This window comes from Mustela putorius, unplaced genomic scaffold, assembly GCF_011764305.1.
Source record: "Mustela putorius furo isolate JIRA1106 unplaced genomic scaffold, ASM1176430v1.1 tig00003983_pilon_pilon_pilon, whole genome shotgun sequence".
In the NCBI taxonomy this organism is placed as follows: domain Eukaryota; kingdom Metazoa; phylum Chordata; class Mammalia; order Carnivora; family Mustelidae; genus Mustela; species Mustela putorius.
Genome location: NW_025422123.1, coordinates 5,788,477 through 5,811,694, shown reverse-complemented (window position 1 = coordinate 5,811,694; position 23,218 = coordinate 5,788,477). Strand labels below are relative to the sequence as shown.

Sequence of the window (23,218 nt, the reverse complement as noted above, 5' to 3'; positions counted from 1 at the left end):
GAGTCTGCCTGAGACTCTCTCCCTCTTTCCTCTTTCCCTTCTGCTCCTCCCCTCTCTTGCACTCACTCTCTCTCAAATAAATAAATAAAGTCTTTTTTTTTTAAAGAATTTATTTATTTATTTATTTGGCAGAGAGTAAGAAAGGGAACCCAAGCAGAGAGAGTGGGAGAGGGAGAAGCAGGCTCCTTGCTGAGCAGAGAGCTTGATGCGGGACTCAATCCCAGCACCCTAGGATCATGACCTGAGCTGAAGGCAGACGCTTAATGACTGAGCCACCCAGGGGCCCAATCAATTAAGTCTTTCAAAAAATAAAGATAAAAACCTAATGGACTTCTAAATATCTTTCATGGATTGGTTGACTATAAGTTACTTCCATTATCAGAGGTCTGAAACTTTAACAGCATTAGCTGTTTGCCAGCATGAAATCATTCCTTGACCTTCCCCTTCAGAAACCCCAGTGCCAACTCCCACCCATGGGAACTACCATTGGAATATAACAAATATTTCTGTTTGTATTTGCTTTTTAATATTGTTTATGGATTTTTAAAAAACACACAGAAGTTCTACATCATTGATGTAGTCAAACAGTTTCTAAGTAAATACTTTGTTTTGCAAATATTTTCTCTCCCTTTAATTCTTTGACCTACATGCACTTCAGAAGTACTTTGTTTGTGACCCTGCTTAAAAAACCTTTTGTGGGGCACATGTGTGGAGCAGTCAATTGGGCATCAACTCTTGCTTTTGGCTCAGGTCATGATCCCAGTGTTGTGAGATTGAGCCCCACATCAACTATGCACTCAGCACTGGGTCTGTTTGGGATTCTCTCTCATGCTCCCTCTGCTCCTCCCCCAGGTTCTCACTCTCTCTAAAGTAAATTAAATCTTGAAAAAAAAAATCCTTTTGGGGGGCACCTGTGTGGTTCAGTCAGCTGGGCCTCTGAGTCTTGGTTTTGGATCAGGTCATGATATCAGGGTCCTGGGATTGAGCCCCAATTTGGACTTTGTGCTGAGCGTGGAACCCACTTAAGATTTTGGGTGGCTCAGTTGGTTAAGCATCTGCCTTTGTCTCAGGTCATGATCCTAGGGTCCTGAGATTAAGCCTCACATCAGGCTCCCTGCTAAGTGGGGAGCCTGTTTCTCTCTACCCCCTGCTCATGCTCTCTTGCTCTCTCTCTGTCTCTCTGTCTCTGTCTCTCTCTCTCTCTCAGAAAAGTAAATAAAATCTTTAAAAAAAAAAAAAAGATCCTCTCTCCTCCTCTCCTTCTGCCTGACCCCCCTCACCCACACAAGCATGCATGTGCATGCTCTCTCTCTCTCTCTCTCAGAGGGAAAAAAGTCCTTTTGGAGTCCTGTTCAAACTTCATGAAATCTATATATTACCTATACATTAATTTTACATACCTATACATTAATTTAGGGAGAATGATGTGTTGACTTAAGTCAAGTTTTATCATGTTTATCCCTAGATGTTTAACATACTTGTTGTTGTTAAATGAAGTACCTTCCTATTATAGTTTCTATTGCACGATTGTTGGCAAGAGTTGGCAAACTTTTTCTGCAAAGGGCAGGATTAAAGCTTCCTGGACCATATGGTTTGTCACAACTATTTCCCTCTACCCTCATAGTGCAGAAGTGGTCCTGGGCCATCGGAAACAAATCCACATGGCTGGGTTCCAATACAACTTTGCCTATGAACGCTGAATTTGAATGCCATATATGCCATATATGTCCCACCATATTCTTCTCTTTTGGATTCTTTTTCCACCCATATAAAAAATGTAAACACCCTACCTAGCTCACAAATTTCACAAAACACAGGCAGAGGGCTGGATCTGGCCCAACAACCATAACTTTCCAGCCTTTCATATAGAGGAAAGTTACTGAGTTTTTTATTTCTATCACACTTGGTCATCTTACTGAACTATTAAGAGTTAAAACAGATGTTCAGTTCTTTTCTATTATATTAAGAGATAATCACCTCACCTGCACACAATACTTTTGTTTTTTTCTATCTTTTTTTTTTGTCATTTGTTTCATTGCCTAGAACTTTCAAAACCATACTTAATAGTAGTGATAATAGGAGGCATCCTTGTTTTATACTTGACTTTAATGAGATTGCTTCTAAATTACACTGAAATGTTTTACTTCCTAAATTACACTGAAATATTTTTCTTGGATATGAATCCCAACATATAACTAATGCAGAAGTTCCAACTCCATGGTAGGACTCCAGGGTGCTAAGAAATATACAGTTAGGTGCTTGATTGAAAAGCTCTTTTCAAAGGAGAAAATAAATACCAGTTCATAAATTTTGGGCACTTCAAATATGGTGTCTTCAGGCTCATCACCGGTTGGTTCAGGCATCTCATGGAGGAAATCCACAAAATATGGTTCAGGAAGAATGTACGATGTCACATCTGGGTTAATATTCTCTTCAACTGCTCGAACAAGATGGATATTAAACCACTGCTCATCTTCAGGTGTTATAAATCTGGGAGAGAAATACAGGAGTAAATACGTAAAATATGAAGGCATCTTTCCTAATTGAACATGCCTGACCTCCCTTTACCTCTTAAGGCCCCATCCTGCACCTCGGACTCCTCAGAACAGGAGGACAGAAAAGGATGTAGCTCCATTCAAGAGAGTTATAACACTGAGTATTACTTAAAGAAAATACTGGCAAAGAGTCTCTCCTTGATTAAAATCTTAGTCTCCTCTGAATCCTCTTACCAATTAGGCCTTGACTTTTGGACTTCTGTGTCTTTCTTTGCATTACCCAATTGTACCAAGAATCCTCTCAAGTGGGTTTAATCCCAGAATCTCCCACTCCCCATGATCTGATCACCCTCCAATATCTGACCAAATTCCTCATGTCCCATCACCACTCCCCACCCTCCCCATGTAATATCTATTCACCCTAGTCTGTTTTTGGCAAGAATCCTATTAGGTCAGTTTAGCTAGAATCCCTCCCTTACCTTTGATATATCCTTTCAGTAGTTTATAACCACCGACCTACCCTAAACTTCTCCATGGCTATAAATTCCCACTCTTTCCTTGTCATATTTGGAGTTGAGCTCAATTTCTCTCCACAGGAGACCCCATCGCAGTGGTCCATATACCCATTGCCAATAGTCCTGAATAAAGTCTGCATGCCTTATTGTTTGAACAGGTGTCATAAATAATTTTTTTCTTTAACAATACAGATGAGTCACTTAAGTGGGGTCAAAGGTTCCTAAGATTTGCAATAAGAGTGCAGACTGACATTAAGTAGTGGGCGAGCGCCCACTTTCTGGTTTTGTGAGCACACAGCACAGGTCCTTTTCAGACCTACCAGTATCAGAGGGGGAAGAGCATTTGTTTCATTTGTTTCATTATTTGTTTCATTGTAAATCTATCCATAGCAGGAGGACCAACATGTGAGAAAAACTACATATGTATGTGATGTTGTGATAATCCCTTACAGCTTTGCAAGATCAGCATCACCATCCGTATTTTAAACGGGAGGAAGGGGAGGCTCAGAACTATGACTGAGCCTATGTTCCCAGATTTCACCAAGTGAAAACTACACAGAGCTCAAACATTTTAGAAAATATACATAACTAAAATTCACCTCTGAATGTTATCAGATGATGTGGTCATTTAAAAAGATGTGTTATGGAGATAATACTCAAGTAGACTGGCTGAACATTTTTCAAGAGGACCAGCAAGTGGGAAATGGCATCAATGATTCACGAGCCCCAGAGCAAATGAAGACAATACTCTAATTATTTGAGTAGATAATGCAGGAATTGGGTCACACAGCATCAACTTTTTACATAGTACATTTAAACTCAAGTGCTACGATATATACCTGTCTGCAATTACTCTGTTGCACTCGTGTTTGAAAAGTGAAAGGAGAATAGATATCGAATCACACTCCTCGGCTTTTATGGTTAACATTCCTTGCCAAATTCTGGAAAGATCTCGAAGATTGAAAATGTAATGAAATTTAGAAGGCGTTGGCAGCATTTTCATCTAGAGATGGAAAAAAAATGTATTACTCTCAAGGTGCTTCACAGATAAAACTAAAAGATAAAAACAGTTCTTTAGAATTACTTTATTTCACAAATTTCATTTTAAATGAAATCAGCTGAGTAAATAAATCAAGATTAAGTTTATATTTTTGTTGCAGCGCTGATAAGAAAATCACATCATAAATAAACCAACATAGAATTTCAAAGACCATAAGCTCTTGAATCAGATCCATTCGAGAGTAACACTCTAGATGCCAATGCCAATGCCCGTTCCATCAGCATTAGTTGGCTTTGAACAAGTCGCTTTCCCCTGTATTCTAAAAAACTATGTGAGTTGTGGGAATGACCATTCCTAATCATTGTTAACCATATTAGTGTGTATGTGGAAATACATCATAACAAAAAACTGGGTGTGAGCTTGTTGCCACACAGTTAAGAACAATGAAATTTCACTTCTAAAGTCAATAACGATCATTTCCATAGATTGCTATAAGGTCTTTAGTATATTTGGATTTCTGTCAATATATCATAGTCTACATTTCATTGTGGAGATCCAAACTCAGTCAGCATGCTTTCACTTATCTGTCTACCCATAGTAAGTTGGCAGGCAACTGTGAAATGCAGCTGTAATAACTAGGTAGCTTTTCTGGGTTTTGAATCCAAACAGGCAAATCTATACCAACGACACATTCTTGTGTGGAGAGATACTAGTCAACGGATAAACTTGAGGTTTACTAGGTGTGGGAAGCATTGCTGGCCATGTGTAAAGATTGTAAATGATACCAATAGCATCATTTTGAGTCTGCAAACAATAATTCTGGAGATTCAAAGTAAACTCCCCACATGATTAATTTGGGAAAGCAAAAAAAAAAAAAATTTTTTTAAGGACCTATTCATGGAATATGCCCTTTCTACATTGAAAAAGTAGCCCATTGAGCTTATCGCAGAATCATTATAGGCTAATTCCCTGTGTCAGTTAAAACAGCAGGTAGCCAGGGAAGACAGAATGAAGATAAGTGTTATTTTAGCAATTATCCTTCAATTTCCCTCTTTGCTCAGTTCCATTCCCAGATAAAATATGCATTCTACTCACCAAAATGTAAGATTATATTACAAATATGCAGAAATAAAGGGCTCAGGCTGTGTGAATACTGCTTATTTCTTTGCTATGAAGGACCTCCGCTGGGACAGCCATTGAGGCAATCATTAAAGAGAATTGAATAAATTCCTTTTTTTTTTCCCCTCTTCTCACCTGTTAACCTGCTTCTTTCACTTTAATTTTTGTCAATTCCTTTCTTTTCTCACCTGGGCTTTTCCTTTAAAGCTTTGCAAAGTAGGGGTGCCTGGGTGGCTCAGTTGGTTGAGTATCCAATCCTTGATTTCATCTCAGGTCATGATCTCAAGGTCATGGGATCCAGCCCCATGTCTCCCTCTGTCCCCCAACTCTCTTTCTCCGTCTTTCTCTCAAATGAATAAATAAATCTTAAAAAGATAAGGCTGTGTCCAATAATATAAGGATGAAATGGTATACAAGGATTAAAAGTGCTTTGGAAGGATGAGAGGTTTGAAGAAAAGATACAAAAAAGTCTGCTTGCTGTTTATTTGGGGGTAGGGAAGGGAGAAAGATGTATTCATTATTCAGTGGCTATTTTCAAGTACTTCCTGCTGTCCTTAGGAAGATACCATGGTAACTAAAAATATAGCATGGTAACTAGCAGCTCAATCCACTACCATCAGGGAGCTTCCATTCTAGTAGGGGAGCCTGACAATAAATAAATAAGAAGCAAATATATCGGTAAACAAACAAGTTGACAAAAAATAATGATAAAAGTCATGGTCAGAAAAAATAAAAGTATGGTCAGGAGACAGATAATGACCATTGGGGACCATGGACAGTTACTTTAGAGCCTACCTGAGAAAGCCCCTCTGAAAGTAAGAAGGATGAGAATGACTCAAAGTATGATGGCCCAGAGGCGCAAAAAATGTGGGGTGTTGAAGGAACAGCAAGAGGGCAGAGTAAGATGTATCCGGGTTTCACTCCAAGTCTAACTGGGAGCCTCCTGGTGGTTTCAAGAAGTAATGATCTCTGATTTACTTTAAAAAAAAAAAATTTTTTTTTTTTAGATTTTATTTATTTATTTGACAGAGAGAGAGAGAGAGAGATAGCAAGAGCAGGGGGGAGCAGCAGGCAGAGGGAGAGAAGCAGACTCCCCACTGAGCAGGGAGCCTGACATGGGGCTTGATCCCAGGACCCCAGGATCAGGCACCTCTGATTTACTTTTTAAAAAAGCATTATGTAAAGAACATGCTCTAGGATGGCAAGAAGAAAGCAAGTCACTGAATGGTCCAGAGGGCAGGTGATTGAAGCATCTATTGGGGCGAGGGGGTCACTCTGAGATGGCAGAGTGCTCAGCTTGGGACTGTATTCTGAAAGCATGGTAATGGAGACTTGCTGAAGAACTGGAAGTAGAGGGGCAGAGGAGACAAACCAAGGATGGCAGCAGTTTCCTAGTCTGTGGAGGAGGATCAGTGTTGTTGCTATTAACCAAAAAGATGCCAAAGTCTGAGTCAAGGTCATACTGAAGCTCAGTTGGATTCTGTGGAGACACGTTAACTTTAAGATGGTTATTGGACATCTAAACGGCAATGTCTACTAAGCAGTTAGAAACCAGTAAGGAGCCAAGCAGAGAGGCCTGGACTGGACACTGATTTTGAAGTCATCAGCATGGAGATGGTGTTTAAGGCCCTGAAGCTGGAGAAACCATCTGGGTGAAGAATGCATACAAGGGAGAGATTCTAGAGTCGAAATCGGGCGCACTCCAGTATCTAGGGGAAGGGAAGGAGAGGGGGATCTTTATAAAGGTAACTTGTCAAGTAGAAAGAAAACCAAGAGCATGAGGTCCCTTGGAAGCCAAGTGAAGAAGGTGTCAATAGGGATAATTTAGGGGCACCTGGGTGGCTTAGTGGGTTAAGCCTCTGCCTTCGGCTCAGGTCATGATCTCAGGGTCCTGGGATCGAGTCCCACATCGGGATCTCTGCTCAGCAGGGAACCTGCTTCCTCATCTCTCTCTCTCTCTCTGCTTGCCTCTCTTCCTACTTGTGATCTCTCTCTGTCAAATAAATAAAAACATCTTTAAAAAAAAATAAAGAGGGATAATTTATGTCAAATGCTGCTAAAGGGTCAAGTGAGAGGAAGAAATCACCCCTTGGATTTATTTGGCAAGACTGAGGTCTCTGGTAACCTTGATGAGAGCAGTGGAATGAAAGCTTGTGCCATACAGGTTAAAGAAGTAAAGAAAGATGAGAAAGGAACCAGTAAACACTTGTATAACAAAAGAACCTTTGATGGAAAGACACCCAGAAGGCGAAAGCTTTTCAGGAGAATATGTATATAATCTCCTTACTGTGAACAGTAGCCCCCTGGGAAAACAGATGGGTCTTACCACAGAAAATTATCTCAGACACTCAGCCCCTGCCATTCATTTTGAAGTTTCCTTACAAGAGGCAGAACTGCATGTGCAAAGACCCTGTGTTGGCAAGGAGAAGGCCCTGCAAGGAACTGACCACTACAGGGCACTGTGTGGACTGAGCATTTCATAAGAAACACCCAATTCCTCTCCTGGTAATTCTCTTACCCAGAATTCCAGGAATCTGAGAGGTTGGCACCCTCCAGGTTTTACCAGGACATAAACTTCCTCCAGGAAATGTGTAATTGGCCTAATGAACGTTTTTTAGCAAATACCTCAACTTCGTTCTAAGCATAGGTCTGAGATGTCACAGACCTACACTTAATTGCTTTTTCATGAGTCTGCTTTAAGTCATCTGGTGATAGCTACAGGTTTGCTGAGTTTACTTAGGAGACTGACCTGTATATTAAAATCTAGACTAGGGCACCTGAGTGGCACAGTTGGTTAAGCATCCGACTCAGGTCATGATCTCGGGGTCGTGAGATCGAGCCCAGCGTTGGGCTCCACACTTAGAGTGGACTATGCTCGGGACTCTCTCTCCCTCTCCCTCTACCCCTCCCCCTACTCTCTAAGGTAAATAAATAAATCTTAAATATACATATATACATATATAAATATATATATATACATATATAAAGAATATATATATATATATTCTTTTTTGTGAAATACATTTCCATCCATCTAATCCCCGCTCCATCTCAGAGACTCATACAAGTTAGACTTTAAGTCTCAGGTAGCTAAGAACATCCTGAAATTCATGCATTCAGTCAGCCAGTAAACACATGAGTGTCTGACATACAAATCAGAGTAACAAGTGGAAAAGCAGTGTTCTCATTTTAGCAAAATTCTACTTTATCTTATAGTAATATCTCATACATATGGAAAGCAACTTCCAGCCAGAATATTTGCTCCCTGGAAGGAAAAAGTGTCATAAATCTATTCGAGCACCTAATTTGTTTTTCCCCCACCCCCCCCACTACTCCATGATGTGATTATAAGCTCATGAGCCATGAGGTGAGAATGGACAGCTGACTTTCTGTTATTATGGACAATAACGCTTCTGTACCTTTGTCCACTGCCATAGCACTCTGCCTGCTGAGACTAAATTTGCAATCATATCACATACTTCAGGTTTGAACTTTCTGCAAGGATCAAAGTACCCACAGCCAATAATTCCTGGAAAAGAAAACAAGATTGAAGGCACACACTTACGAAAAGATTACAAGGTGCATGTTTATCCTGGTGAATAAATCATGATAAGACTGAGTAAGCTGGGTGAGGTTAAGAATTTGTCTCAAGGAATCAGCTAAGACTGGAGGTCAGAAGTGGGGTCAGCAAAGCTAGTGTGCAGCAGTAAGCATTTTATATGTATTAACTCACTTAATCTTCCCCACATCCTATGGAAAAGGATCTCAGAAAGATATTATCATTATTCCCATTCTAATATGAGTTTAGTAACTTGCCCAAGGTCACACAGCTTGTATGTGGGTGGATCTGAAGTTTGAAACTAGGCAGCCTGGGTCTGGAGCCTACAAAACACTTGCCCTGAAGCCAACAAGAGCTGGAAAAGAATTTAGAGACTTCTTGCTCGTATCACAGATACGGAGACCAGATCAAGACAGGGAAGGCAAATTGTTCAACATCACACGGATTGGTTGTTGACAGAATTGGAATCAGGACCCACACCTTGGGACACTCGCCTGGGCTGGTGACGCCCCTAGGAAACACTCAGCACCATGACAATCGGACACAATCCCTCCTCACGAAGGACTGGGTTGTACATTTATAGATGGTCTCTAAATTCTCAGTGTTTTGGGTTTTAAACTACAAAATTTTACAGATTTTACTCTACTTCACTCTGGTGAGCCTGCATGTCGAATGACGCTTTCAGTTCTGAACATGGTATTTTCAGAGGAACACAAACAGGAGTATGTGCTCAGGGACACAGAGAAGGTTTACAAAGGGAGGACCAGCTAAAGAAACTGGGGTCATTCACGTGGATGAAGAAGAGTAGCCCCGAGGGAATATCAGATTGTCCTGTAAAGCCAGGGTTGGTTGTGTCCAATGCCTACAAGGCCCTTTTGCTCCCTGAATCCCCATATTCTAGATCCCTAACTTCCTGTGGGCCAAGTGTTCTGTAAGAAGCTTGGTGTCTGGAATCGAAAAACAGGATTAGCGCCACACCTCTGCCATGCTGGGGCAGTCATTTTACTTCTCTGAGCCTCAGTTTCTCGTTTCTTTCTATCTTTACTTTTCAGTATTAATCACACGGAAGCATGTATAAAATAGTTTAACAAATAAACGCTCACATAGAGTCTACTAGATTGAGAAACACAACCTTGCCCCCACACAGCAGAAGCCCCCCTTTGTCCATCCCCGTCCACAACCCCTTCTTCCTCCCCGGGCAGCCACGACTCTGACCTGGTGAGAACCTGTGACTTGCTTTTCTTTGTAGCTTTTCTGCTTAGGGTTTTGACCTTGAACCTTTTCTTTAACTTCAACTTTTGAAATTTAATTGCACATCCTCTCACGTATTCCTTTCTGACTTGCTTCTTTTACCCAAGATACTCCTGGACTGAAGCCACGTGGGAGCCTGTAGCTGTGTCTATTCGTGTTTGTTGCTGCATAGCATTAAGCTGGGTGCCTACACTGTCATTTATTGACGCAATTTCTCCACCAATAAATATTTGGATTATTTCACGGTTTTTGCTATCATGAACGTTGTTCTATAAATATGCTTGCATGTCTTCTGGTACACATACCCAAAATCAAGTAAAGATGGTTGAAGGGTTTAACTATGAGAGGCAAAACTGTAATGTCTGGAAAAAAATACAGGCCAGTATCTGCATGACCTCTGGGTAGGAAAGGACTTCCTAAATGCAACTCAGAATGTGCAAATCATTAAGGAGACAAAGGATAAAGAGGTGTATGCCTGGGAGTGGAAGTGCCGCAGGTGTCCGCACGTTCTGCTTTACCAGCAGTTAGGTCCAGTCATTGGTGCTTGTCCCAATGAGACACCAGCGTGAGTGTCTCAGTTCTCGTGCGTTCTCACCAATGCCTGATTTACAAATCCAGTGGGTATAAAATGGTATTTCCTTGGTGTTCTAAATTTGCATTTTCCTGAATATTAGCATGTCTATCATCTTTACATTTGTTTATTGGCCATTTGCTTTCCTCTTCTAAAATGCTTGGTTTTATGACCTTTGGTTTTATGCTTTGGTTTGGTTTTTATGTTAGGATGTTTGCTTTTCTCTGATAGATTCACAGGATTTCTTTAAGTGTTCAGATTACTAACTTTTTTGTTTTACTATAGGTGTTGAAATTTTTTCTTCCACTTTTGGGGCTTGTCTTTTCAGTCTTTAATGTTGCTTTTTATACAAACAAAAGATCTTATTTTTAATCTAGTCAAGCTTGTCATCTCCTTCCCTATGGTTTATGCTTTCTGAGTCTCTCTTAAAAAGTTCTTTCCTGGGGTGCCTTGGTGGCTCAGTGGGTTTAAGCCTCTGCCTTCAGCTCAGGTCATGATCTCAGGGTCCTAGGATAGAGCCCTGAATCTGGCTCTCTGCTCAGTGGGGAGCCTGCTTCCTCCTCTTTTTCTGCCTGCCTCTCTGCCTACTACTTGTGATCTCCATCTGTCAAATAAATTTAAAAAAAAAAAGTTCTTTCCTGGAGGAGGAGTAAAGATGGTGTTGGAATAGGGGGACCCTGAGCTTGCCTCAACCCCTGAACACAGCTAGATAATTATCAAATCATTCTCAACACCCAAGAAATAGATCTGAGGACTAAGAGAACAAACTGCACACCTAGAGATAGAAAAATGTCTACATCATAGACTGTAGGAACTGCTGAAAGGTTATCTATGAGGAGGAAGAAATGTAGGTGTTGCAAAGGGGAGGGAGCCCTGATCAGAGAGAGAGGAGTGAGAAAGAGAGAGAGAAAGAAAGAGTGATGCAGCAGGCAGAGGATTGCACAATAAAAACTCTCCAAAACCAGACTGGGAAAAGGAGAGGAGCTGACTATCACAAATCTTTATAAATGTTGAAGCCCAAAGTCAGAAGTTCTAGACATCTGCACCATCGCTGGGGTCATGCATGGTGGGCTTAGCGCTAGTCTGGTGGAGAAGGAGGGCAGAGGCCCGGGACTGTGCAGTGTAGTCTGAAGATCCCCGGGGTCACTTGGGGAGGCACAGTTCCCCTTCTTGGGAGTGAGTTTCGGAGTCATGGCATGACCTCTCTGGGGGCAGAAGAGCTGGCTGGAGCCAACATGCTGGTCTGTTCGCTAGCACAGGAACAGAGACGCCTGAGGAGGGCAGCAAGGCTTGGTGCCACCATTTTGCTGCATTTTACCAAAAATCCCAAACCACTGCGTGGTCACACGACTGCTTTTCTGGGACACACCAGCACCAGCCATAGCATGGCGAGACCCTCCCCCAGAAGATCAGCATGGGTTTGTGCAATGAGAATCCCTAAAAAGTTTTGAAAACCAGCGAGGTGCCCGAGATAAAACATGGGAGTTCTATGCTGCCTAGCAGGCAGACAGCTGGGACACAGACAGGGTGAAGGCAGGGATCTGACAGAAGCTGGGGACCCCAGAGAAGTGATTATTTTTCTGCGAGGGCTTCCGGAGGTGTGGTGGGCACGTACTCCCCACTCCAGAATGAGAGAGTGGGACGATGCCATTCCCTGTCCCCTACCCATCCCAATAGGCACTAACCAACTTCAGGGAGAAACACCATGCCCCTCAGTGGAGGCCAGAGATGCTTATACGAAGCCCTCACCCTGGTACCCTGTAGGTGACTCTCCACTGTGACTGAGAATCAGTGCAAGCAGGCACCTCCCCCAGAAAACCAGCACACAGTATACACTGTCTACTGACCACACAGTGCTGCAAAGATCTAACAATTGTAGGGGCACCTGGGTGGCTCAGTTGGTTAAACATCTGCCTTTGGCTCAGGTCATGATCTCAGGCTCCTGGGATCAGGTTCCCTGTTCAGCAGAGAGCCTGCTTCTCCCTCTGCCTCTGCCTGTCACTCTGCCTGCTTGTGCTCTCTATCTCTCTGTCAAATATGTAAATTTTAAAAATCTTTAAAAAATTTTTTAAAGAAGAATATCTAATAATTATAAATACTTATGTCCCCAATTTGGAGTGCCCAAATATATAAGCCAATTAATAACATAAAAAACTCATTGTAATAATACAGTAATAATAGGGGAAATTAACACCCCACTTAACTGCAATGGACAGGTGATCTAAGCAGAAACTCAACAAGGAAACAATGGCTGAGTGACACATTGGACCACATGGACCTAAACAGATATATTCAGAACATTTTCATCCTAAAGTAGCAGAATACACATTCTTTTTGCATGTATATGACATATTCTCCAGAATAGATCATGTATTGGGTCACAAACCAGCCCTCAACAAGTACAAAAACATTGAAATCATATCATGCATATCCTCAGACCATAATGGTCTGAAACTTGAAGTCAACCACAAGAAAAAATTAGGAAAGACTACAAATATATGGAGGCTTAAAAACATGCTAGTAAAGAATGAACGAGCCAACCACAAAATTAAAGAAGAAATAAAAAATTACATGGAGGCAAATGAAAATGAGAACATGACAATCTAAAACCTTTGGGATGCAGCAAAAGTGGTCCTAAGGGAAAGTATATAGCCATACGGACCTACCTCAAGGAGGAAGAAAAGTCTCAGATACACAACCTAAACTTATACCTAAAGGAGCTAGAAAAGGAACATCAAATAAAGCCTAAAACTAGCAGAGGAAGGGAAATAATAAGGATTAGAGCAGAAATAAATGACATTAAAAAAAAACACAGTAGAACAGATCAATGAAAGAACTGGTTCCTTGAAAGAATTAATAAAATTGATAAACCCCTAGCCAGATTTATCAAATAGAAAAAGAGAAAGGGCCCAAATAAACAAAATCACAAATGAAAAGATCACAACCAATAGCACAGAAATACAAACAACTATAAGAAAATATTATGAGAAATTATATGCCAAGAAACCAGGCAATCAGGAAGAAATGGACAAATTCCTAGAAACATATAAACCTCCAAAACTGAAGTCAGAATAAATAGAAATTTTAACCACTGCATAACCAATGAAGAAATTGTATCAGTAATTAAAAATTTCCCAACAAACAAAAAGTCCAAGGCCAGATGGTTTCCCAGCAGAATTCTATCAGACATTTAAAGAAGAGTTAATGGCTATTCTCAAACTGTTCCCAAAAAATAGAAATAGAAGGAAAATTTCCAAACTTATTCTACAAAGGCCAGCATTATCTTAATTCCAAAACCAGACAAATACCCCACTAAAAAGAAGACTATACCTGATGAACATGGATGTAAAAACTCTCAATAAGATACTAGCCAATAAAATCCAACAGTACCTTAAAAGAATTATTCACCATGATCAAGTGGGATTTATTCCTGGGCATTCTTCTAAATGCTTTTTAAGTCTTTAATCTGTCTGTATTGATGATATGCCTGGCGTGAGGTAGGGGTTCCATTCCAATTATTTTCACATTAAAATTACTACATTACTATTTACTGAAAGTCTGCCCTTTCCTTTTTTTCCTAATCTTTAGTACTTGCTATTTCAATTAATGTACATATATGCATGGGTCAGTTCCTCTTGTATGCCTTGATCTATATAATTTTTGACAAAACAATTTATATGAGCCTAAATTTGTTGTCAAAAAATCTCGTTTCAGGGAGCTTGGGTGGCTCAGTGGGTTAAAGCCTCTGCCTTCGGCTCAGGTCATGATCCTAGGGTCCTGGGATCGAGCCCCTGAATCAGGCTCTCTGCTCAGCAGGGAGCCTGCTTCCTCCTCTCTCTCTGCCTGTCTCTCTGCCTACTTGTGATCTCTGACTGTCAAATAAATAAATAAAATCTTTTTTAAAAATCTCATTTCATTAACTTACATAAAATGCTACTTTTGACTTGATACATTATATTGTTTATCCATGATAGATCTGCTGTCATTTATTAGTTCAAATTTCTCTGGTTGATCATGTCAAGAAAACTAAAACCTTAAAGCCAAACTTTTAAATATTTTTAGAATGGGCTATAAACATGAATATTTAGTCCCTCCTCTCTGGTGTTTAGCTCTGCATTTCAGATAATGAATCCCTACTACAGACAGAGCCTTTCTGTCTCCTAAATAAGATTTTGCTTGGCTTATGTCCATTATGTAATACAGTAAACAAACAAACAAAAAAAGACAGAAACGCGAAAAAATAGCCATACCAAAAATTTTGTCTATTGAAGCGTTGGAAGGCAATGTGCAGTTAAACACAGTAAAGTGCCTTTTTAAACGCTGGGGAATATCATTTCGACCGCCTCCAGGGTGGATCATTGCCGCTATGATCTGCACATCAACAATAGTAGTGAAGTCTCCAGGCTTATCCAAGCTATACATTCCTTCCATTTCCATCATTTGGCGCACAATCTCATTAGTTATCTGAAATTTTATACAGTGATACTACAGTCACATTCCACTATCATATTCCTCCACAACTCCTACAAAATTGTACACCTGAGATTAGAAGAAAGTATTCAACACTTGTCAGTGAAGTGTTTGTGAATGTTGATGGTCACCTGCAAGGCCATCTGATTTCAGTACTACCATTCATGAACAAAACCATAAGCTAAACGTCTGAATTGAGTCCAGGGTGCTCTTTACCATGTGGATGAAGTGGATCTCCAAAGAAATTTAATGAGTAATGGAATAGTTGGTAGAGTTACAACAGTATTCAGAGTTACAAGTATCAATACTGAACACTTCAAACTACTTTAAATCAGAATGTGGGATGGTTTTACTCTTGAGCGTTCAGGACTACTAAGTGTTTTGGGTTTCTGTTTTACGTTCTTATCTTTTTGGTGGCCTCTCACACTGCTAACGCTCCCTCCTCACTGACAACTTTTCCTCTTTTGAATTCAGAGGCTCAGTTCTTCCCAGGCTCACCTTGTGACTTTGGATAACTTCCTAAATCACTCTTTCTCCACCCATCCCTCACTGCTCTATAGGGTTCCCTCACTGGCTTTTTCTCTTCTTGCTATTGCAAGGGCCATGCAGAGCTGTTTGAGGAACAGTCTCAGGGAAAGCACGGATCTGGGAGTCCTGACTTCCTATAGGTATCTGAGGTGAATTCAGATAAAAGGCCAGATGGAATGGGTCCTGGCAAGCTCTAGGTGGACATTACTGATGAGGCAGTGGGCAGTGGTGAGAGGGAGGTGTTGAGAATCCCACAAGGAACATGCAGAATTCTGAAATCATCAGTGACGGTCTCTGATAGAGAATGACTCTGGGGTTGACAGATGATCATGAGTAAGGCATGTATGTGACAGAGTTAAAAATTTAAAAAAAAAAAAAAAAAAAAAAAGTGTTTTCTAAGTTGGGTATTCCTCAGAGGGAGTATATAGAATAAGAGGTAACAGCAAGGATAAAACCCTGGGGAAAGAAAAAGAGGAGTCAGAAAGGGTGGTGAAATCAAGAAGCCTGAAGGCAGGAAGGGGTACTGCTGAAAACACACAGGGATTTCAAGAAGGGAGAATGCCAGCTCTTAACAGAGAAGCCAAAACTGAGAGAATTGCTACTCAGCTTCATAAGATGAAAGCTATTGAGACCTTTCAAATATAACTAAAAATACCAATTAAATATCATTTATAGGAGATAATGTAGTCATACCTGATCTCCCCATTCATTAATCACAGGCATATTAATATCATCAATAAATACAGTCATTTTTCTGCCTCCTGGTGGCCCATATGTGCTTCCCATTCGCTTATCCACATAGCTCTCCATTGTTCTCTAGAGAAGAGGAAATGTTTGTCTTAAGTGTTAAGATTTCAACCCATTTTCCTAGAAATGATGAGCCTGTTTTTCAGAGTAGAACTTATTTAACTTACATAAATGTTTATTAAAATAGACATTGTAAGACTGCAAAAAAATAAGTTATTAAAATGTGAATCATGAATTTTATACACAAAGTTCAGCTTCAACCTCAATATTAGGTGAAAATCTGCTGTCTATACTTGGCCTAGGAAAGCTAATAGCTGAACGCCAAGTGCAGCCCCATTTCCTATACACACACACACACACACACACACACACATATACCATATTTTATATTCATACACATTTTACTGCAACCAGCACTCATAACATTTAAAATGTTGATTACCTCAGCAGATGATGGGTTTTACCTGAAACATTATGGGTTCTGTGGCAGATGAAAAGTTCAGACTTTTGGATAACTGTACTTCAGGATCGTATTTTTTCAAATAGGCCTTAATCATTACAGTTTTTGCAGTTCCCTGCTCTCCTGTGAGCAAAACGGCCTGCAATAATCAGATAATCATGATGAAAGGGGTTGTAAAGCATTCAGCTTTAAATACCTTATGGTTCTGGTAGCTTTTTTTTTTTTCATTGTAATAGTTAACACAACTAATTATAATCACTTTTTAGAATTAGACCCACATCAAAATAAATCCTAAAAAAAAATAATCAGTCAACCAATCAATTCTAGTTCAAATAAGAATTTCAATATAAAATGTGTACTATAACTATGCTGGAAGGAAGTATGGGTAAATAGTCACGTGACCATGGGAGTAGGGAGGGACTCTATGAGCAGACACCCACTTCCCTTGCAAGCTGGACGTCAGCAGCTCAGGGGATAATGAATTGAAGCATGTCCTGGGGTTCATTTCCTAAATGTGCTTCCCTTAAATGGCATCACCTCTAGCCCCTTGTGCTGGAATTTGGTTTTTCTATCCGTAGCATGTGAAAAGGCATGTGTTTTGTATAGGTTTGTGATCAGCTAAGAAACTATCAAATCAAACTTACTTTCTGTTGCTTTGCAATGGTGTCTATCAAAAAATTCGTTCTAACATTGTCAACATTTGGAACCAAAATAGATGAATATTCTGGAATACTGTCAGTTGGATAATAATATGGCTGAAGTTTCTTATTCCAGTGTTCCCAATCTCCTACACAGTAAGTAAAAATTCATCTTAATTCATCAAAAACTGCATTCTTTGAAAGTTATCTCAAAATATAAAAATGCAAATACTATAAGCAGGCAACAGAATCATAGGAACATTTAAAACATTTTCCAAAAATATGTTAACATAGCAGCTTATCTAATATATATGGCATTTGATCATTTAAATCTGTTATGCCTCGGGGCACCTGGGTGGCTCAGTGGGTTAAGCCGCTGCCTTCGGCTCAGGTCATGATCTCAGGGTCGTGGGATCGAGTCCCACATCGGGCTCTCTGCTCAGCAGGGAGCCTGCTTCCTCTTCTTTCTCTCTGCTTGCCTCTCTGCCTACTTGTGATCTCTCTCTGTCAATTAAATAAATAAAATCTTTAAAAAAAATCTGTTATGCCTCTTTTATAAAGTCAATTTTTAAATTTCTAAATCCTTCATCTAGAGAGATCTGGCCCGAAATGGAATTAGGATTGGCTAGTGGTAAAAACCAAAGACATATTTGGTGTCTAGTAGGAAACCCACATCAATTGAGATTATGCTGAGTGAAATAAGTCAAGCAGAGTCAATTATCATATGGTTTCACTTACTTGTGGAGCATAAGGAATAACATGGAGGACATTAGAAGGAAAGGAAAAATGAATTGGGGGAAATCAGAGGGGGAGACAAATCATGAGATACTGGACTCTGAGAAACAAACTGAGGGTTTTGGAGTGGGGGTGGGGTGTTTTGTGAGCCTGGTGGTGGGTACTAAGGAGGGCATGAATTACATGGAGCACTGGGTGTGGTGCATAAACAATGAATCTTGGAACACAGAAAAAATAAAATTAAATAAGAAAAAAAAAGAATGAGAAACACCTAAAGGGGTAACTGATTAATGAACATAGAATGTTTGCCATGGAAAATGGGAAAAATAAATCTAGCTCTAAAACTACTTAATAAAGTACTCAGGCTCCTGACTACTAATTTATTAACTGATGTTATTGGTATGATAATTATTATTACCACATTTCATGAATTCTAAAAATTATTTATTTATATTTTAACATATCTGGAATGTGCCTTACAACCTAGGAAGGCTTATAATCACTATTGGTTAGGCCAGCTTGGTCAGATTCGCTAATATTGCTACCATTTAAATTAGATTACTTGCATTGTTGGTATTGCTTTGTTCGTTTTGACAGGCATTTTAAATGTCTCCAGAAATACCATACTACCATTCAGGATTGTACCAAAAAAAGGTGCTGTGCATACAGAGTGCACAAAAACAGAGCAGGGGAGCACACATTTGAGAGTAGCAAAGAAAAAATTCAGTACTACAGGAATGACCTCAATTTCAAATTTCCTTGCAAAATATCAAGTCATATGTTAAGTATATGTTTAACTCTCAAGAAACTGAGAAACTGTTTTCCAAAGTGGTTATACCATTGTGCACTATATGAGAGCCCCAGTTGTTCCACATTCTCGCCGGTATTTGGTAGAACTAATCTTTTCATTTTAGTCATTCTGGTGGCTGTGTGATGATATAACATTACAGTTTCAATTTGCATTTCCTTGATAACCAATGATGTGGAATTATCTTTTCTTGTGCCTTTTTCACCATTTATAGGTCTTTTTTGGTGAAGCATGTATTGAAATCTATTGCCCATTTATTAAAAAATTTGGGTTGGCTGTCTATCCATTATTATAGAATTAAAAGAGCCTTCATGCATTCTGTATTAAATTATTTTATCTGATATATATTTCCATGACATTTCCTATTTTAATTACAATACAGTTAACATAAAGTGTTGCATAAGTTTCAGGTGTACAATATAGTGATTCAACACTTCCATACAGCACCCAGTGCTCATCATGACAAGTGCGCTCCTTAATCCCCATCACCTCCCCCTCCCCCACCACCACCCCTCTGGGCACCATCAGTTTGTTCTCCAGAGTTAAAAAGTCTGTTTCTTTTTAAAAAAAAAAAAAAAAAGTCTGTTTCTTGCTTTGTCTTTTGGACATCCCTTGTCTTATTCCTGACCTTAGGGAAAAAGTTCTTGGTTTTTCTCCTTTAAGAATGATGTTTGCTGTGGGTTTTTCATATATGGTTTTTATTATGTTGCGGTATGTTCCCCCTAGACCTACTTTGTTGAAAGTTTTTATCATGAGTAGATGTTGTACCCTGCCAAATGTCTTTTTGTATCTGTGTCTGTTGTAATTATCATATGGTTTTTATCCTTTCTTTCCTCAGTGTGAAGTATCATGCTGATTGATTTTTCCATATTGAACCACCCTTGCATCCTGGGACTAAATATCATTTGATTGTGATGTGTAATTTTTTAATGTATTGTTGGGTTCAGTTTGCTAGTATTTTGTTGAGGATTTTTTTAAGGTTTATTTATTTTATTTTTTTTTTATTTTTTTTTATTAAATTGATTTATTTATTTTCAGAAAAATAGTATTCATTATTTCACCACACCCAGTGCTCCATGCAATCCGTGCCCTCTATAATACCCACCACCTGGCACCCCAACCTCCCACCCCCCCGCTACTTCAAACCCCTCAGATTGTTTTTCAGAGTCCATAGTCTCTCATGATTCACCTCCCCTTCCAATTTCCCCCAACTCTCTTCTCCTCTCTAACACCCCTTGTCCTCCATGCTATTTGTTATGCCATATGAAACCATATGATAATTGACTCTCTCTGCTTGACTGATTTCACTCAGCATCATCTCTTCCAGTCCCATCCATGTTGCTACAAAAGTTGGGTATTCATCCTTTCTGATGGAGGCATAATACTCCATAGTGTATATAGACAACATCTTCCTTATCCATTCGTCCGTTGAAGGGCATCTTGGTTCTTTCCATAGTTTGGCGACCGTGGCCATTGCTACTATAAACATTGGGGTACAGATGGCCCTTCTTTTCACGACATCTGTATCTTTGGGGTAAATACCCAGGAGTGCAATGGCAGGGTCATAGGGAAGTTCTATTTTTAATTTCTTGCGGAATCTCCACCCTGTTATCCAAAGAGGCTGCACCAACTTGCATTTCCACCAACAGTGTAAGAGGGTTCCACTTTCTCCACATCCTCTCCAACACATGTTGTTTCCTGTTTTGTTAATTTTGGCCATTCTAACTGGTGTAAGGTGATATCTCAATGTGGTTTTAATTTGAATCTCCCTGATGGCTAGTGATGATGAACATTTTTTCATGTGTCTGATAGCCATTTGTATGTCTTGATTGGAGAAGTGTCTGTTCATATCTTCTGCCCATTTTTTGATATGTTTGCCTGTTTTGTGTGAGTTGAGTTTGAGGAGTTCATTATAGATCCTGGATCTCAACCTTTTGTCTGTACTGTCATTTGCAAATATCTTCTCCCATTCCATGGGTTGCCTCTTTGTTTTTTTGACTGTTTCCTTTGCTGTGCAGAAGCTTTTGATTTGTCTCCAAAGGCAAAGGAAACAAAAGCGAAAATACTTTTGGGACTTTATCAAAATCAAAAGCTTGTTGAGGATTTTTGCATCTATTTTCATCAGAGATATTGCCTTATAATTCTCTCTTTTTTTTTGTGGTGTCTTTATCTGGTTTTGGTTTTAGAGTGAACCTGACCTCATAGAATGAATATGGAAATTTTCCTTCCTCTTCTACTTTTTGAAGTAGTTGGAGAAAAAAAAAGTATCAACTCTTCTTTAAATGTTTGATAGAATTCACCTATGAAGCTGTCTGGACCTGGACTTTTGTCTATTGAGAATTTTTTTATTACTGATTGAATTTCACTGCTGGTAATTGGTCTGTTTAAATTTTTTCTTTCTGGGTGCCTGAGTGTCTCAGTTAAGCGACTGCCTTTGCCTCAGTTCATCATCCCAGATTCAAAGATCGAGTCTCGTATCCAGCTCCCAGCTCCGCAATGAGTCTGCTTCTCCCTGTAATCTTCTCCCTTCTCATTCTTTTTTTTTTTTTAAGATTTTATTTATTTATTTGACAGAGAGACCACAAGTAGGCAGAGAGGCAGGCAGAGAGAGAGAGGAGGAAGCAGGCTCCCTGCTGAGCAGAGAGCCCGATGCGGGACTCGATCCCAGGACCCTGAGATCATGACCTGAGCCGAAGGCAGCGGCGTAACCCACTGAGCCACCCAGGCGCCCCTCCCTTCTCATTCTTTCTGCTGCTTTTGGGTTTTGTTTCTTCTTTTTCTATCTTCTTTAGGCATAAGGTCAGGCTGTTTCTTTGAGATTTTTCTTGCTTCTTAAGGTATTGCTACAAACTTCCCTCTTAGAACTGCTTTTGCTACACCCCCAAAGATTTTGAACCACTGTGTTTTCATTTTCATTTGTTTTCATGTAATTTTTCATTTCTTTTTTGATTTCTTGACTGACCTATTCATTGTTAATAGCATGTTATTTAACCTCCATGTATTTATGCTCTTTCCAGATTTTTTTTCTTGTGAATTCTAGTTTTATAGGATTGTGGTAAAAAAAAAATGCTTGGTATGACTTCAGTCTTCTTGATTTGTTGAGGCAGTTTGTAGGCTAATATGTGACAACTTCTGGAGACTGTTCCATGTGCACTTGAAAAGAATGTGTCTTCTGCTATTTAAGGATGGAGTGTTCTGATTACATCAATTAAATCTCCCTGGTCCATTGTGTCATTTAGTGCCACTGTATCCTCATTGATTTTCTTCTATTTGGATGATCTATCCATTGATGTGGAGTATTATTATTCCCTACTATTACTGTAGGGGAATTATTACTATATTATTATAGATTAGTTCCTTTATGTTTGTTACTAACTCTTTTTATGTATTTGGATACATAAAAAGCATTTGGATGCTTCCATCTTGGGTGAATAAATATTTATAATTGTTATATCTTCTTATTGAATTGTCCTTTTATTATTACTATAGTTGCAGGCATAAATATTTACAATTGTTAGATCTTCTTGATGGACAGGCCCCTTAATTATGATATAGTGCTCTTCTGCATCTCTTGTTACAGTTTTTGGTTTAAAATCTAATTTGTCTGGGGGCGCCTGGGTGGCTCTGTGGGTTAAAGCCGCTGCCTTTGGCTCAGGTCATGATCCCAGGGTCCTGGGATCGAGCCCCACATCGGGCTCTCTGCTCAGCAGGGAGCCTGCTTCCTCCTCTCTCTCTGCCTGCCTCTCTGCCTACTTGTGATCTCTGCCTAACAAATAAATAAATAAAATATTTTTTAAAAAATCTAATTTGTCTGGAGCGCCTGGGTGGCTCAGTGGGTAAAGCCGCTGCCTTCGGCTCAGGTCATGATCTCAGGGTCCTGGGATCGAGTCCCGCATCGGGCTCTCTGCTCAGCAGGGAGCCTGTTTCCTTCTCTCTCTCTCTCTCTCTCTGCCTGCCTCTCTGCCTACTTGTGATCTCTCTCTGTCAAATAAATAAATAAAATCTTTAAAAAAGAAATCTAATTTGTCTGATATAAGTATGGCCATCCCAGCTTTCTTTTGATGTTCATTAGCATGATAGATGATGGTTCTCCACCCCCTCACCTTCAATCTGCAGGTGTCCTTAAGTTTAAAATGAGTCTCTCGTGGGCAGCATATAGATAGTTCTTGTATCCACTCTGTTACCCTATGTCTTTTGATTGGAACATTTAGTCCGTTTACATTCAAGGTTATTACTGATAGATATGTATTTATTTATTACTCCTTTTTTACTTGTTTTGTCGTTGTTTTTGTGGTTTTTCTCTGATCCTTCCTTTTTTTTCA

The 23,218-nt window shown here is 39.7% G+C and overlaps 1 protein-coding gene across 1 annotated transcript in view; it reads right to left on the bottom strand.

The window, feature by feature from the left end:
- DNAH8 (dynein axonemal heavy chain 8) overlaps positions 1-23,218 on the bottom strand; it is a 365,321-nt gene that overhangs the window by 140,498 nt on the left and 201,605 nt on the right. The window contains exons 55-61 of the mRNA XM_045071144.1: positions 17,360-17,502; positions 16,720-16,854; positions 16,202-16,324; positions 14,761-14,974; positions 8,549-8,658; positions 3,850-4,013; positions 2,298-2,490 (exon numbers count right to left, since the gene is read on the bottom strand). Coding sequence (XP_044927079.1) covers positions 2,298-2,490; positions 3,850-4,013; positions 8,549-8,658; positions 14,761-14,974; positions 16,202-16,324; positions 16,720-16,854; positions 17,360-17,502 — 1,082 coding nt within the window. The remainder of the gene's footprint in view (positions 1-2,297; positions 2,491-3,849; positions 4,014-8,548; positions 8,659-14,760; positions 14,975-16,201; positions 16,325-16,719; positions 16,855-17,359; positions 17,503-23,218) is intronic.